The 16,122-nt window shown below is 38.3% G+C and overlaps 1 protein-coding gene across 7 annotated transcripts in view; it reads left to right on the forward strand.

Moving 5' to 3' along the window:
* Positions 1-16,122, forward strand: part of CNKSR2 (connector enhancer of kinase suppressor of Ras 2) — a 217,889-nt gene that overhangs the window by 147,478 nt on the left and 54,289 nt on the right. For all 7 annotated transcript variants that reach the window (XM_054211248.1, XM_054211258.1, XM_054211269.1 and 4 more), the window contains 4 exons: positions 8,777-8,825; positions 9,675-9,847; positions 12,014-12,087; positions 14,563-14,634. In XM_054211248.1, coding sequence (XP_054067223.1) covers positions 8,777-8,825; positions 9,675-9,847; positions 12,014-12,087; positions 14,563-14,634 — 368 coding nt within the window. The remainder of the gene's footprint in view (positions 1-8,776; positions 8,826-9,674; positions 9,848-12,013; positions 12,088-14,562; positions 14,635-16,122) is intronic.

Raw genomic sequence — 16,122 nt, forward strand, 5'->3', positions numbered from 1 at the left:
CCCCTAAATTATGAGAAAAAGTTTAGGGATGGGAGAACTAATAAAAATCCCTGAACAGAGAAGCTATGCTTGCTATCACATTTCAGACAACCACAGTTCTGTCCTTTGCTAGCATATTCTTTTTGGATAAGCAGATTTAGGAACAGTTATATGAAAAGATTAGGCATCTTTGATAGTAACAGCCCTCATCCTGCACAGGTAATGTAGCCATTGCCTGCAACAGAAGCAGCTAGAAAGTTGGCAGCTTAAAGGTCTCAGGCTACAGTTTATTATAATAAAAAGCTCTTAGTGTATTCCTCTTAATACACATACTGTTTCTTTATCCTTGTGGTCACTAACAAAATGCATGTGTTTGGAATTCATGCTTAGAACTCCAAAAATACAGGTATCCAGTTGGAACTGTGACCGTGCATGATAGATGGCGTGTACTGTAGATCTAGTACCTCCTAGAAGCGTCTCATAAAGCTGCTGTGGGGAAAGGAGAGAATGAGTAGGAACAGGGCCATTGGTTGTCAGGTAAGTGTAGAAAATTATCATGTCTGAAATGGACTTTTTGGATGCTGCCAAGAAAACCATGGCTTTGACAACTTTTGCAAATACACATTCATTTGGCCTTAGTATTGAAACACCTTTCTGCAGTTCTGAAAAAGCAAAACTAAGAGAGGAGGAGGAATACAGTGTGTAGGATAACATACCAACCCATGAATTCAGGGATCCGTTCTTCCAGTGACTGTTAATATGTCAGTGCCTCTCACAACCCATTTGACAGAACCAGTGATTCATGCCTCTCTCTGGCTGAGGTACCTGCCATTTCAAAGAGAAATATCCACAGGATATTTAGTGTAATGATTCTGCCTTACTTGTGGACATTATTTTGTTTGTACTACAAAAGCTGACTTTTAGAAGTCTGTTCATATATAATGTTCATACTGTGTTTTAGTATTAAATGTCTTAGCTAGAGCCTTAGCGAATGCTGTCCTTTTAAACACAGGTATGATATTTTTATTATAGAGTGTGCTCAAGAGCAGAGAGAGCTGTGCAGGGAGAGCAGAAGTACTGGTTACCAAAGCTCCAAAAGATCAAGATTTGATTAAATAAATTTTGCTTTTGGGAGGCAAGACTGAAGGTTTCAGGGCACTGTTAATCAACTGTGGCATCCTTTGTCCGTAAATCACTTTTCATTCCAACTCAACATGGATTTATGAATTACTCTTATATGACAACTGTTTTGTCATCAGCCTGTGACTTTAGCATAGGGAATATTTCTGGATGTGCTTTCACTGCTGTGCTTTTGTATTAGCTTTTCTCTCACATGTACTGTCCCATTTACTGTATTTGCATTTTACCTGTGCAGAATGAAGCCCCGCTTTTAGAAGGGTTGTGTAAACTAGAGCTCTTGCAGCATATTAAAAATACTTTATTCACAATTTAGTGCCACTTCGTAGCAATTTTGGGCAACTAAATAGTTGTAGGCATTGTAGATAAATTGTAGAGAATGTTGAATGTATGAGAAGTTCAAAATCCAGAAGTAAATAATAAATGAACAATTATTCAGCAAAATGTAAGAATAAAAGAATAGAGTAGGATTTGGAATAATCTTAGAGTTTGTGATAACTGGAACAGGAGTATTTCCTAAAACACCCTGCATGACCTGGCAAATCGGATATACCAACCATGAGATTTTTGGCAGATACTCATTCTGTTAGCAGTCTCTGAACCCCAGTCAACACACAAAACTACTCAAACAAGGCAGTGAAGTCTTTGTTTTCCTAAATAGGATCTTAACTTAGAGCGTAGTTTTCTCTTATCCCACTTCTTAGTGGGTTCCCTTTTGAGTGTAATTTCACCCGTAGATGCTTCATTTGACCCTTAGCCTTGGTAACTGATTCCTTCAGAGCATCGAGTGTGGCCCAGCTTCAGTTCTTGTTCCCAAAACTGCCTCGCAGATGCGCTGTGTGGACTCAGCTAGCTTCAAGACGTAGCTGACTATAGACAGTAATCTTTTTGCTTATTTTGAGTCCTAAACATAGTAACAGGTCTATACCTGCTCCTGACGTAAACAAAACAGTTATATTTGTCGTGAATAAAATTCTGCTGCTAATTGGCAGGAGGTTTCAAACTTTCTGAGCTGCCAGAGGTCTTCTCTCATCATACCTTTGTAACTGTATTTTCCACAAATATGCATGAAAATAATTAATGCTATCCATCATTAGCTCTTAATGGAGACTAAACAAGATGGTAAGCAAAAAAGATTTTAGCAAAATCTGTTGGGAGTACCCTTAAGCATGAGTTGTCAATAGTGATGGATAAAGTGACAATGTAATATGAATAGCTTTGAATTTTTCTCCCTTTTCACTCTTCTTTTAGATCCAAAATTTTGGATCTCAGTACACCAAATGCAGAGAAACATGTATATGTGGTGAATCAAGACTGTGAAAACAGAACATTGACAATGTTCTCAAAGTATTGAGTGAGAGATCAGTCAAATAATTGGAAGCACCAGCTTTCATTTTTTTCCAGATATTGGCTTTTCCATCTGCAGCAAAAAGTTCCAGTAATCAGAAATATTACAATCTAATCTACTCTGCTGAAACTAGAGAAAATTATCTTACAGTGACAGAGGAGAACTATCACCCTCAGCAAGTTTGCTGATGACTCAAAGCTGGGGGGGTGGCTGACACACTGGAAGGCTGTACTGCCATACAGAGAGACCTAAACAGGTTGGAGAGTTGGGCAGAGAGGAACCTTATGAAATTCAACAAGGGCAAGTGTAGGGTGCTGCACCTGGGGAGGAATAACCCCATGCACCAGTACAGGTTGGGGGCTGACCTGCTGGAGAGCAGCTCTATGGAAAGAAACCTGGGAGTCCTGGTGGACAACAGGATGGCCATGGGCGAGCAATGTGCCCTTGTGGCCAAGAAGGCCAATGGCATCCTGGGGTGCATCAAGAAGAGTGTGGCCAGCAGGTGGAGGGAGGTCATCCTCCCCCTCTACTCTGCCTTGGTGAGGCTGCACCTGGAGTACTGTGTCCAGTTCTGGGCTCCCCGGTTCAAGAAGGACAGGGAACTGCTGGAGAAGGTGCAGCAAAGGGCTACCAAGATGATGAGGGGACTGGAACACCTCTCTTATGAAGAAAGGCTGAGGGATTTGGGTCTCTTCAGTCTGGAAAAAAGACGGCTGAGGGGGGATCTTATCAACACTTCTAAATACTTAAAGGGTGGGTGTCAGGAGGATGGGGCCAGGCTCTTTTCAGTGGTGCCAAGTGTCAGGACAAGAGGTAATGGGCACAAACTTGAGCATAGGAAGTTCCACCTAAACATGAGGAGGAACTTCTTTCCTTTGAGGGTGGCAGAGCACTGGCACAGGCTGCCCAGAGAGGTGGTGGAGTCTCCGTCTCTGGAGACATTCAAAACCCACCTGGACGCATTCCTGTGCATCCTATTCTAGGTGACCCTGCTCTGGCAGGGGGGTTGGACTAGATGATCTCTAGAGGTCCCTTCCAACCCTACGATTCTATGATTCTATCTGACTGTAAATACTTCCTTAGTGTCTAAACTTGCAGCTTGAGAAAAATTGAATTTGACTTGAGCTTTCAAAAAAACTATAAAGATACCTACCTATTTCCTTCCCAATCAGACCGAGCTCAAATTCAGGTAAAAGCGCTGGAGGTTATTATTTCTATAACCTGGTTCTCTCTTCCAGCTTTCTGAAAATGAGCGAGTGGAAAATCTCTGTAGAAAAGTGAAGAAACAAATAAGCACTTGAAAGAGGATTTTAGGAGCTGTCAAATTTAGTACTAATTGCTATGGCCAATCCAGATCTTCGGAGAAGCTTCTGTTACGGCCTTTTTTTGGTAGACCTACAAATTCTGTAACCATGAAAGGGTTTGTGAAACTATTAGAATATATCTGTTTTTTGGACATGTCATGTTCTGTTGGCCACACATGGAAATTATAGTAGACCTAAGTAAAGCTCTTATATAGGTTTGACCCCAAATCTTTAGACTTCTTCCTCAGACCCTTGAATGTTTGGCAAAATAACCAGTCCTCCCAAATCAATAGTTTTGATAACCAGTCTGCTTGTCCTCTGCTTTTATTTGCGGTATCAACTGGAACAAAAATTTTCTAACTTTCATCATAGCATGAGTTTTGTCAAATATTCATCTCTCGTGATAGCAGTTTCACTCCAATTTAATATCGATATTGGAAGATCAGTTTATTAAGTTTCCTATTAGGCATGAAACAACTAAATTAATTGAAACGTAAATTATTTAACACTTTTGTTTAAATACGTTTTTCTAAATAGAGGGCTATTAAATTACTACTAAGTAGTTCATAATAAATACATTTTCAGGTTTCTGAATGTTAATGACTGACTTTCAATCTTGCTTTGCTTCTGAGCAAATACACAGAAGGCGTGGTACTAGCCAAGTATGAATACTTTATCCCAAGAGCTGAAAGCAGACAGAAACTTGGATAATTCTGAGGGTGAGAGGAAAACCTGATAGTCCCATTTCTTGAAAATTTTCTGTCGTGCATACGAAGATGCTGAGGCATGATTGTGTGCATGCAGATATTGTTGATTATACCATCTATATGTAATTATTTTCTTGCTAAAGGAACAAATACAGTTATAGGTCGTTGGTGACCTCTTTTGTTAGTGTGAGCCTCCACCTGAAAGTTTTTTACTATGTAGCTGTATCACTGTGCATAATCCCAAAAGCATGGAAAGGCATACCCTAGGGCAGATTGCTATTTACAGCTGTGCAATCTTCTGATGGGCTTTCAGAACCCTGTCAATCATTTGGAAGAGTGTTAAAGCAAATATAACCCACGTAGCAGGTTTGGTAATGAACAGTTGGAGGAAGAGAGGAAGTATTATGGCTCTTCCATGCACAATGAAATCTCCATTGGCTGATGGGATGTGCAGCTAAGCCTCAGAAAGGTAGGGCGAGAGGTAGGCTAGCACCTTTGTTAAAAAAAGAACAAAACAGAAACATAGCAAAAATCCCTTTAATAAATGGTGTTTTGTTCCTATTTAAATACATGTGCTTTGGAGGCTGCTGGTAGCAAAGGCAGACATATTTATACCTAAAATGTTTCTTTGATATTCTAGTTAGAAGTGCATTTGCCAAGGAGCTGAGTTTAGATATATTATTAAATACGACAAGCTCAAACATCACATATTACAGGAGAAAATTATTGCATTCAAAAAGCTGAAGCTCAGGGTATTCAAGGGAGTTTTGATATATGTTAAACGTCAAGCGACACCTTGCTTTTGCATAATGGAAAGTTTTGCTAATTGTATTTTGGGCGAGTGGAAAGCATATAATTCAGAATATGATTAAACAGTTTCAAATTTTCTTCAGGAATAACAATTTCCATTTGGGTTAAGGTATTTGTCTACTTCATATTTTCATGGCACTCTTGTTTCCATTTTATTTATTATTTTGAGTTACTAACAACTTTTTTAATATGGAATGCTGTTTCCTATTTCGTTTCTTGCTTGCTCTCAGAATTAGTGGAAGAGATGAATTCTTGGAAACTGGGACAAGATGTATGTGAAAGCAGTTGCTCAAAACTCAAGATGTTTCAGAATCGAAATGCAGTGAACATATGTTGAAATCTGGCCTGCTGGGCGGGTGATTAAACAGTATCTTGCAACAAACTTGCTTTAGTAGAACTAAATTTCTGGCTTTGGTGTGAATCCATCATTTTAGGGTTTTTGGGTTTTTAGGGTTTTTAGGGTTTCTTTAAAAAGAAGTATTTATATTATTTCTATATTTGCCACATCACAGAATTAAGCTGTAAAAGGGGAGACTTTATGGTGGCCAACATTAGGCCACCATAAGGACAGGTTGCTTAAATAGGCTGTGGAATCTCCCTCTTTGCAGATAGTTGGATTTAGGCTGGAGATCATAGAATCATGGAATAGTTTGGGTTGGAAGGGACCTTTAAAGACCATCTAGTCCAATCTGCCCTGCCTGTGAGCAGGGACATCTTCAACTAGATCAGGTTGCTCAAAGCCCTGTCCGCCCTGACCTTGAATGTTTCCAGGGATGGGGCATCTCCCACCTCTCCGGGCAACCTGGACCAGTGTCTCACCAACCTCACAGGAGAGAATTTCTTCCTCATACCTCATCTAAATCTCCCCTCTGTCGGTGTAAAACCATTCCCCTTGTCCTATGGCTCCCCTCCCTGATCAAGAGTCCCTCCCCAGCTTTCCTGGGGCCCCTTTAGGGACTGGAAGGGGCTCTAAGGTCTCCCCAGAACCTTCTCTTCTCCAGGCTGAACACCCCATGATGACCCTGAAGAAAACGATCCATTGTTGGCTTCAAAGCAAGCCTTGCTCTGGGCAGGAGGAAGGACATGACTTCCTTCATCATTCTGGGATTCTAAACAGCACAGAGAAGACGGCATTACGCATTATCTAATCACTGGGAAGAAGCTGCAGATTGCATTCGATGATTTCCTAAAAAAAGCAACAGAAGAAACATTTTTAGATTTCATCCTCACTTATGTTTCTTTGGATTACATATGATGTGAATTTGAATCTGAAAGGCACTGACTAATGCGTACTGCTTATACATCTTCTGGGTTAAAAAAAAATAGCTGGTGCTGGTTTTGCAAAGGGTAAACCAACGTGAAGCCTGAAGTCTATGTAAAATAATCTAAAGTGTTAGCTAAAATCAGTGAAGTCAGTTGAAGAGTTCCCAGGAACTCCACTCAGTTGTAGATTTTTGTCCTTAATTATAATTTAATTTAATGAGCTAATTTAGAATAATAACTGAATTTAATAAAACCTTTCTATTTTGCAATATGACATACTGTATGGAAAAAATGGCTAGATGTCTAAATTACATGCTGTCTTCCTATTAAAAAATGATACCCCTTCATTACTCTTTCTTCCCAAAAACTGACTCGGAAGTTGAGAGGTGTAAGCTCACATTTGTAGGTTCAATTTACAGATGATACATTTAAAGAGAAGGCTTTCATATTGTTCTCGTGTGCTTTCAGAATCACCTATAAGAAAACAAAGTGGAGGTTTTCCTTTTGTATTTTGGCGCTGTGAAAATATTAGTGCAGAAAAGTCAAGCAGCAGAATGAAATTATCTGGGTTGTGAACTGAGAAGCGCTGAAGTTTTGGGTTTGTGCATGTGTGTGTTTTTTCAACCACTTTGAATTAGGTAAGATTTTCAAAGCGTCTAAGAAGGACTTAGACTTCTGCCCAGTCGCTCTGTTTTTCCTGGGCCATAAAGATCTCTCTTAGTCCTACGCAGGTCAAAATATTCCATGTGACGTAAGTTGGGATGGTGTTTCCGTGTTGGCTTGCTGGGAGCTGGTGCTGATTGGATTGATACCAGTAGCAGAACAAAAAGCCAAGAGCGAGGGAATGAAAAAAAATTGGCTCCTTTTTTCTAACCAGTGGAGGCCTATTTTGACTATCTGAGGTGGCAATACAGTTGAGTAGTTTTCTTCTGATATGATCTACAAGGGATCAGCACATCTACCGAGTTAGTTAATTTTTTATATGACACTTAATTATCGTCGTATTGCTGGTAATTTATCCCCATGGACGTGTTAGTGTTTGCTGCTTGAGAATGTCTCAGCTGTGAGGCGAGACATCCCTCGGAAGATGAACCTCAGCCTCCTGCGCGTGAGCTCAGGTGTACGGGAAGCGGGCAGGAGAAAATGAAAAGCAGCTATTGGAATTGAAAAGGGAGCCGTGTAAGCTGGGGTGAGGGTTTGTCTTATCTGCTAGGAACAGGATTTGGGCTCACAAAGCTGTCAGTGCTTTTGCTTAGATTTATCAAGTTTCACAAAAGCTTTGATTTTTGTATTGATTCCTGGTAAGCTGAAATAAGAGGTTTTAAGACTCAGGCACTCTAATTTCTCTTAGTTTCAGCACTAATACATTTGTCTGTCTTAAAAGAAAACTAAAATTCAAAACAAGTAAAATCACATCTTTACGTTTTGGAGTAATTAATTACAGAATTCTTTTTTTAATTCACTAGAGTGATGGTGATTATCTGAGTCAAAGTTTTTTACGAAAAATGACCCTAAAATATGTTATTATGTATTGCCATTTTTAATAGTGTAGGATCTTAAGTAAAGGAGTAATTTTCATCCTGTCTCATTGTCAAGGCAATGGGTTGGTTCATGGGAGTGGATCAACTGGAGGGAAACGTTTCCAGTCAAAACCTGGTAAAAAATAAAGTGTTTTCTATCTCAGAATATTTATTTGGGAGACTTTTTCCCAGCTGGGATTTAGCGTAATTTTATTGGTGTCTTTTAAAATATTAGGCTGGCTTCTGAGCAAATTGTCTGATGTTCTAAAGACCATCGTATAAATGCCTTTACACCTGCATTAGGCAGTGTGTTAATTTGCATATTTGCATATTTATGTCAGGAGGACCTTAATTAGATGATGTATTAGAAATGCACCAGCTGCATAGCTTCACTATCATACTAACCAAAGGGAGACATTCCTTCCTTATTAACAGCTCAAGAGAAGTGCGACCATTTTAGAGAGAAACTTCAGTTGTTTTGTCAAACTAATTTGTGGTCTATTTTAAGGTGTTTCACTGCCTGCTTTCACTTTACAACTTTATAAACAGGTGAACTAAAATGACCTTCTTTCTTTGGCCTAGAAGTCTGTTGGTTGGTGTTACGTGGCGTTGACTTCAGTGTTCGCAACTTTACGCTTCTTTTATGATAAGGATGTGGTTGAACATTAACACTGTATTTTCACTAATTCCATTTTGATTTTCTTGTAGACATTTCAACAGTCTTCTCTACAGCAGAAAAGTAAAAAGAAGAACAAAGGTAAAAATTAAATTTGTTTTCATGTATTGGTCGGAAGGGAATTGCCAACATTAATGTTTATGGTGTTGCAGTGTCTGAGGAACTAGAACTTATTGGCTCCCATCCAATGTTTAGTTCAGTTGATCATGTTGAGAAGGTGTTAGTCCATTACTGATGTCTCATAGTTTCCTAATGCTCATCTACCTGCATATATCTGTTGTTGTCTTATTTTTGGTTACTTAGACTTCTAGCTTCTGTGGGGCCAGGGCTGTTTTCTCCAGCTGTGTGCATGTAATGCCTTACTGCAGCCCTTGCTCATTACCTAAGCTATCAGGTAATTTATTTCATAGTAAATTGTCCTCATTTGATTTAGAAGTACAAAGGCCTTAGGAACTCTTCAGTTGCAAAAGGAGCTGCAAACAGAGGGTTTTGAATACTCGTGAAGTACATACGTAGTTGTATTTGGCAGCCAAGTGTGGAAGTTCATGAATTTATACGCTGTGTGCTTTAATCTGACATGAAATACTAATTTGTTAAAAATTAAACATAACCGTTTTCCTTATTTTTAAATATGTTGCCTTTCTGTTCTCTATAATGTCTTCTTTCTCTTTTTTTCTCTTTTCTTTTTTTTGTCTTATCCATAGAATATGAGCTCTGTGAAGTGCTGAACGTGGTTTGTTTTGGCTTGTTTTGGTTTTTAACTTACGGTGCCTTGGGCAGACTTTGTGATCAAAATAGCATGTTTGTAATAATTTGTTCATGGCAAATTGAAGTTGAAATTTTTAATTAATTTTCTTAAGCTTTCTGGCTAGCTGTCTTGTTGACTTAGTGGATGAATCAAATGCTTTCACACAAACTTGTAATTTTCAGCTCCTATTCCTGGTAAAAGCAAAAGACGGATCTCATGTAAAGATCTTGGTCGAGGGGACTGTGAAGGCTGGCTTTGGAAAAAGAAAGACGCCAAGAGTTATTTCTCCCAGAAATGGAAAAAATACTGGTTTGTCCTGAAGGATACATCTCTATACTGGTATATCAATGAAGAGGTAAGCGTCTGTGCTCGTTGTCTCAACAAATACCCAGTGTAGTGCTGTTGTCATGATTTAGCGGGAAGCCAGTGCTTTGAGTGCTTATATATGTGAATAACTTTATTCACCCAAATAATCATACTGAAATTAGTATTAACTGTCTGACTAAATTACCATTAAGGTCCAGAGATATTTGGTCCTTCAAATTCACCTTTTACTACAAGGAGCAATAACACACTTTCCTGTGTCCTGCTCTCATCAGTTTAGAATAAATCTGTCCTCAACCCCTTGGAAGGGAGAAGGTAGTTATTTAATCCTGTCATTCCATTTTAGTCATGGGAGTGTAAACTTTAATGATGTACTGCCTGGTGTTCCTTGTTTATCTGTGCTAGTGAAATCACCGCAACCTCTGGCAATTAAGGAAGATGCTTTTGTTTTCTCAGTTGTGTTCTCCTATTGTTCCTTCTTTGTAGCTTTTGATATGATTTCAGTGCTTATATAGGCTGAACTTCAGAACACTGGGGCAGCCCAATTGAATTGCATACAACTTTGACTGTGCAACATGTTCTACATTCGTACACATTTATTTATATCAGCTTTAGCAAAAAAGCTTTGTGCCAGTGACTTAGAAAACCTTAGTTTTAAACCCTACTAGTTTCATTAGTAAATATCCTGAGATAAAATCATTGCCAACATGTGGATGCACTCAGTCCTTGGTTTGTTTGTGCTTTTGTTGGTTGTTCTTCTTGTTGAATTTGGTTGTTCTTTTAATCACTGCAAGCAGTTGTACGCAACTTTTCCCTGAGTAGACAGAAAGCAAGTTGTTCCATGAGCAGAGTAACCAAAGCCTGTTTTCCTACAGACTCATCCCATTTGTGCCTTGATCCCAGCTTCAGATCAGTAACCCTAACTCCCTCCTCTCCATCCTCCCTCCTCAAGGTTTACTGTGAGGTCTTCACCAGGGCGGTAATTCATATCTACAAGTACAATGACTGGTCACCAGCCGTGGCCAAGGAGCGTGTGGAACCACTGACTTATGCCTTACTTCCCTGTGGAAAGGGGTCTGCGCGCCTCTGTCTTCCCCCTGTCCCAAGTTTCCCTGAGACTTGCTGAGACTCGGTTATTTTTGAGACCTCAGTTCCCTCACCAAAGTGTCTGCAATCACCAATGGCTTAAAAAGCTGGCAGGGCGAGCCTCAGTGGCAGATGGACAGACAAGCAAACGGTTCTCTTGCCAAAATTTTGTTTCCTTAGGCAACCATGCAAAAAAGAAACAGCAAGATTATTCTAAACAGCGTCCTTTTGATTTTAACTTTCCAGAATGTTACAACCTTGTACCTTCCACAGGACAACTCGTGTTCCAGTTTTATATGCTGATTTGTGTCTTTTATTTGTTTTATTTTTAAGAAAGCATATAGTCATACAGACTGCATATGTAGTATAAATAACCATGGAGATTCTGAGAAAAAGTTATAATTCTGTGGAATTCCTTAACATACATTTGTGTTTTCTGCTGCTTCGCTTTTATGATCCTGTATTAATTTCTCATGCAAAGTTATGGTCAGTTAAATAAAAGAGTGTCTGTGTTATTGATTTATTAGTGGCTTAAAATAAAGAATGCTTTCAAATTGTGCTAAGTCAAGGGACATTGAATATCTGATAAAATAAGCTATGTGCAATTCGTTAGAGGAGAGGTGAGGAAGATCAGATGTCTTTTCTCCTGAGCGTTGGAGAGAGATGAAAGTATCTGAAGAGAAATCATGCCTCTTAGCTGTGATACCATATAAAGATGGTAAGCAGCACACATTGAAATTGCTTTTTTTTCCCTATTTCTTACAGTAGGCTGCATTTCTCCTTGCTAATTAGTCCATCTTCCCCCAAATTAGCTAATTACAATAACTAATTGCCTGAATACACTTGGTCATTTTGTATATTTTCAAATGCTGGTTCAGCTGTGAAATTGTTTGGGAAAACTGGGTATTTAAAACTGTATTTTATACCGAGGGATTTGTCTTACTACTCTGGCAAAAGTCCCAGTGACTTCTGTGGGAGGTTTGCCAGAGCAAAGCAGCAAACATTAGTATTCCTTATGTAAGAAGGCGGCAAGTGAACATACAAGTTTTCGGTGTGGTGGGTTTTTTTTCCGACACCTTAACAACAGTAATATCTAGAACCGTCTTTGCAGGATGAAAAAGCAGAAGGATTCATCAGTCTACCTGAATTTAAAATTGACAGAGCCAGTGAATGCCGTAAGAAATAGTAAGTATGCTCAAAAATAATGCAGTGATACAACAGAAAAAGTGGAAAAAAGGACAAGGTTTTCCCTTAAAATGGTAACATAATGGACTTCGTTGCAATGATCATTTGGTTGTATCACAGAATAAGCTCATACAGAACAGGCAAATTCAGTGTGGTTTCTGTGTGCCATCTTTCTTGAAGAAGTTTTTTTTTTTTACTTTATCATGAATCACAGGGCTTGACTAGAGCAAAATGGATTTAGAGCAAGAAGTCTGGCTGGCTGCGGCTGACCCTTTATTTTGCTACGTTTCCTTTCTTCTTTTGTTTCCATTCTGTTTTGGGGTGGGGTTTTGTTTGTTTTTTTCAAGGTTGGAGCGTGTGTATGCGATACCTTTAAGGTCAGTAAAGAGCTTTAAGCGTAATAAAGAGACCATCCAAATAAAAAAGTTCCCAAGTTCTTGGCCAGGCATCAATCTTTAACATAACTCCAAATTAGTTAGCATCATCTCAAAGTTTGCTGACAAAGTGTATCAGTCTTGAGACAGAGAGTAAAAAGAGAATGACAGTGATTTGCTCTATTTTTGAGATATGACCTAAAGATCTCAAATAACTTTTCTTCTCATCTGTCTGTGCGTGCTGCTGTCCGGATTTGTGCCACTGCACAAATCCATTTCTCATTTAGATGCAAATTCAAGCATATGTAGCAACGTGACAGGTGCATACTCTCACAGAGGTATTTTTAGAATGATTATTGTTGAAAACTTTTTGGTTTGCCTTCTAATGGTGTTTACTGTTCTTTGAAGTTTATCAACGCTGTGGAATCACTCAAATTTGTACAAGAAAGCAATTGCAAAAGTAAAATGGTATGATTAGTAGTACATGGAGTTCTAAAGAAGACAGTGACCTTGTATCAGTTGGTCTACGTACCTCTTCAGGATGAACTCTATTCTTCATGATGGTTCAAAGGGCAGAAAATGAAAACTGCATGTAAAAAAACCCAAAAAGAATACATTAGCTTGGGCTTATTGTCCTGAGTCCTTGGGCTACATTGCTGAAGTGCTTTATTTTTTTCCATTTTTGTTGGGGCAGCGCATAAAGTCAACTCATTTCTCAGAATTTCACCCTGCTTAAATTGTTTGGGTATTTTTTTTGCTTGATTTGGTATCCACTGGATAGTAGAACATAAAATGTGGCCATTAAAATTCCTTGCTTGGGTGGCAGATAAAGAAAAAAACCCTAAGAATCCGTATGACAGGTGCTGTGACAATTTTAAGAAGTCAAGTTTTGGGTCTCAGTAACTTGATGATGTCTTTCTAAACTGAGCAGATGTCACTGTACATCTGCTTTCACTTGCATAACGTTGTGTCATGCTCTAATGTGTTAGAGGAATTCTGTTTGTCTCAATTTTACGTTACTTGCACTAGCAGTAACTTTCCTGGATATCCCGGCTTTCTTAAAACCTGTTTTCATATGTTTACATATATGTACACACACAGACACATATATTGAAAATTGCAAGCAGGATACACGTGAAGAACATCATTACCATTTTTCTGAGACACAGTGGGTTAGAGAGAGTGCGAATTATTACATATGTCTATATGTATATAAAAACTCCATTATGTCTCAGAAAAATGGAAAATGGTGATGATGTTCTTCATGTATCAAGTTCGCAGTTTTCCTTATTTTCTTTGGCACTGTTCTGCATTTTTTGTTCTTATTTTAAGAGAAACTTTAGGCTATTCTCAAAAATGATGCTTCTGTACTGTAAATTATTAATTACTTTCAAGTGCATTTTCTGGATCTTCAAGTCCTTCACCATAAATCTTTATCCAACACAGTTAAAAAATTCTTTCTAGTAATTTATTTCGTATTATGTATGAAATGCAGTAATTCTCTCAGCCCAGTCGTGTTGATTACTTTGGTGGAAAGAAAAGATGAGGTGTAATTGCCCATTGCTTAGAATGACCTCGAGAACACAGTGTTGATTTATAACAGCTTTTCAGAAGTCAATCAGCGCATCACATTTTTCTGTTTGAAACACAGTCATTAGAGCTAAAGGTAATGTGAAGGTCATTGGGATCCGAGAGATCACAAGGACTGAGAGTTTTTCTGTTGTATCAAATAAATTGTTCGGTCAATTTTCTGTTCAGAAAAAAATTGACACCTATAGGAATATCAGAAAAATTACCTGATATGTGAAATTATATCCTTAACTGGTTAACTTTATCCAAATACAGTACACTGCAGGTGATTGTTGAACAATATTTATGCACATGAGAATCAAACCTTATTTAGAAAGGGGTAGTTGAAGAGCACTTTGCTTGATGAAATCTGGCACAATCCTAAAAGTTGTATGTTTTTTATACCGTTGAGGGGCATCCAACAATTCAGGAAATCTGAACTCATCTCATTCCTTGGTGGCCACGCTATCTTACATTTTTTAAAAAAAGAGTTGTGCCATTACATTTTTGTAATTATGTTTTTCCTCTACAGTGCATTCAAAGCCTGCCATCCTAAGATCAAAAGTTTTTATTTTGCTGCTGAACATCTAGATGATATGAACAGGTAAGGAAATCTAGCAAAGTTCAAGGAACCATTCCTTAAATGTGACACTTCTTGAAGCTAGTAATAACACAGCGATAATAAATTATGTGTTAATCTAAAAAAAATAAGTTTAATAGATGAGAAGATAAGTGCAGAGTAGCATTGTTTCTGAGTGGCTGCATGTGCTCAATATTCAATTAATGTAAAAATTACTTTTTATTGAAACAAAAGTTTAAAGATTTTTAGATACAAAATTCCCTCTTTCTAAAAAGAAGTAAATACAGTATGCGAAACAACATCCAGACACAGTTTCAGAATTCCAGGTTTCTGCTTTTGGCTATGCAGCACCTGGAAAGATGCAATATCTCCAGCTCTGCTTCCTAACGTACTCCCAAAGACATGTGGTACTTGCTCTGGAGATGCTTCTGTTGCTGGCCCTGGAGGGAATGAGTTGTTGCAGAAAGATTTAAAGCAGTCACTGATTTTTCTTCAGCCAGGCTTGAAAATGGAGGTAGATACTATAAGGAATGAATTTTGCAGATTCTCTCTACTGCCATGAATTTAACCCACATGTTGGAGTGAAATTTTTCTTGTATTGAATTTAGCGGGGCAAATTTCAGCAACTCAAAAAAGAACAAGGAGTTGTCTTAGTTCTTTGGGTATTGAGTTTTACCGTCCATTTTAGGCCACTTGGCAATTTTTTTCAGAAAAACGATTGAGACTTCAGCACAAAATAAACACAGTTCCTCTTAATTCATTTCAATGGTAAATTAAAAACATGGATCTCATGTCTATTCAAATATTTGGGGTTTTATTTAATCCATTTTCACAACATAAACTGAAATTAATTCCGTTCAAATTAATACGCCATTTTCATCATATGACAGAGGACACAAACAAAAATCTATTCTTGCAACCTGAGGATTGTTCTATCTCAGGTAACGTCGGTGGACATCCTCGCTGAGCAAAATAAAAAAACAGAGGGGAAAAAGAGATAAAACTCAATCCATAAAAATGTTAGTAAGTGCTATAATCATGGTTTAATCTCTCCTATGTGTACTAGATTCAGCTACCTGGCAGACCACCTTCAGGGTACTGCCAGTTCTTTACTGATGCTATTTGACTGGAAAAGTACGCCGATACTATACTCTGCTTGCTGTCATTTAGAAATAGCTTTCTGTTAACAATTTTTCAAAAGTTCATGCGTGACTAAGGCTCATTCAAAAGTCTCTCTTCACTTAGAAAACTTAAAACCTTTTTATTTGTTTGTAAAATTTTAGGCTTGCCTTTCCTCGATAATTCTGTCAAGCCAGCCACTCAAAATGCAATTTGCTCCACAGCAAACAGAATAATGGCATGGTCTGTTCAGCATATCCTGAATTACAGCAGTAGAGAAATCATTTCTGTCAGCAGGTCCTCAGTCAGTATGACAAGGCACCTTGTTTCTAAGGATAAAAATTTATATAACTGTTCAGTAATCAGAAAGCGGCAGCAAATATGCATCAATTC

This window comes from Rissa tridactyla, chromosome 1 (assembly GCF_028500815.1).
Source record: "Rissa tridactyla isolate bRisTri1 chromosome 1, bRisTri1.patW.cur.20221130, whole genome shotgun sequence".
NCBI classification, from domain to species: Eukaryota; Metazoa; Chordata; class Aves; order Charadriiformes; family Laridae; genus Rissa; species Rissa tridactyla.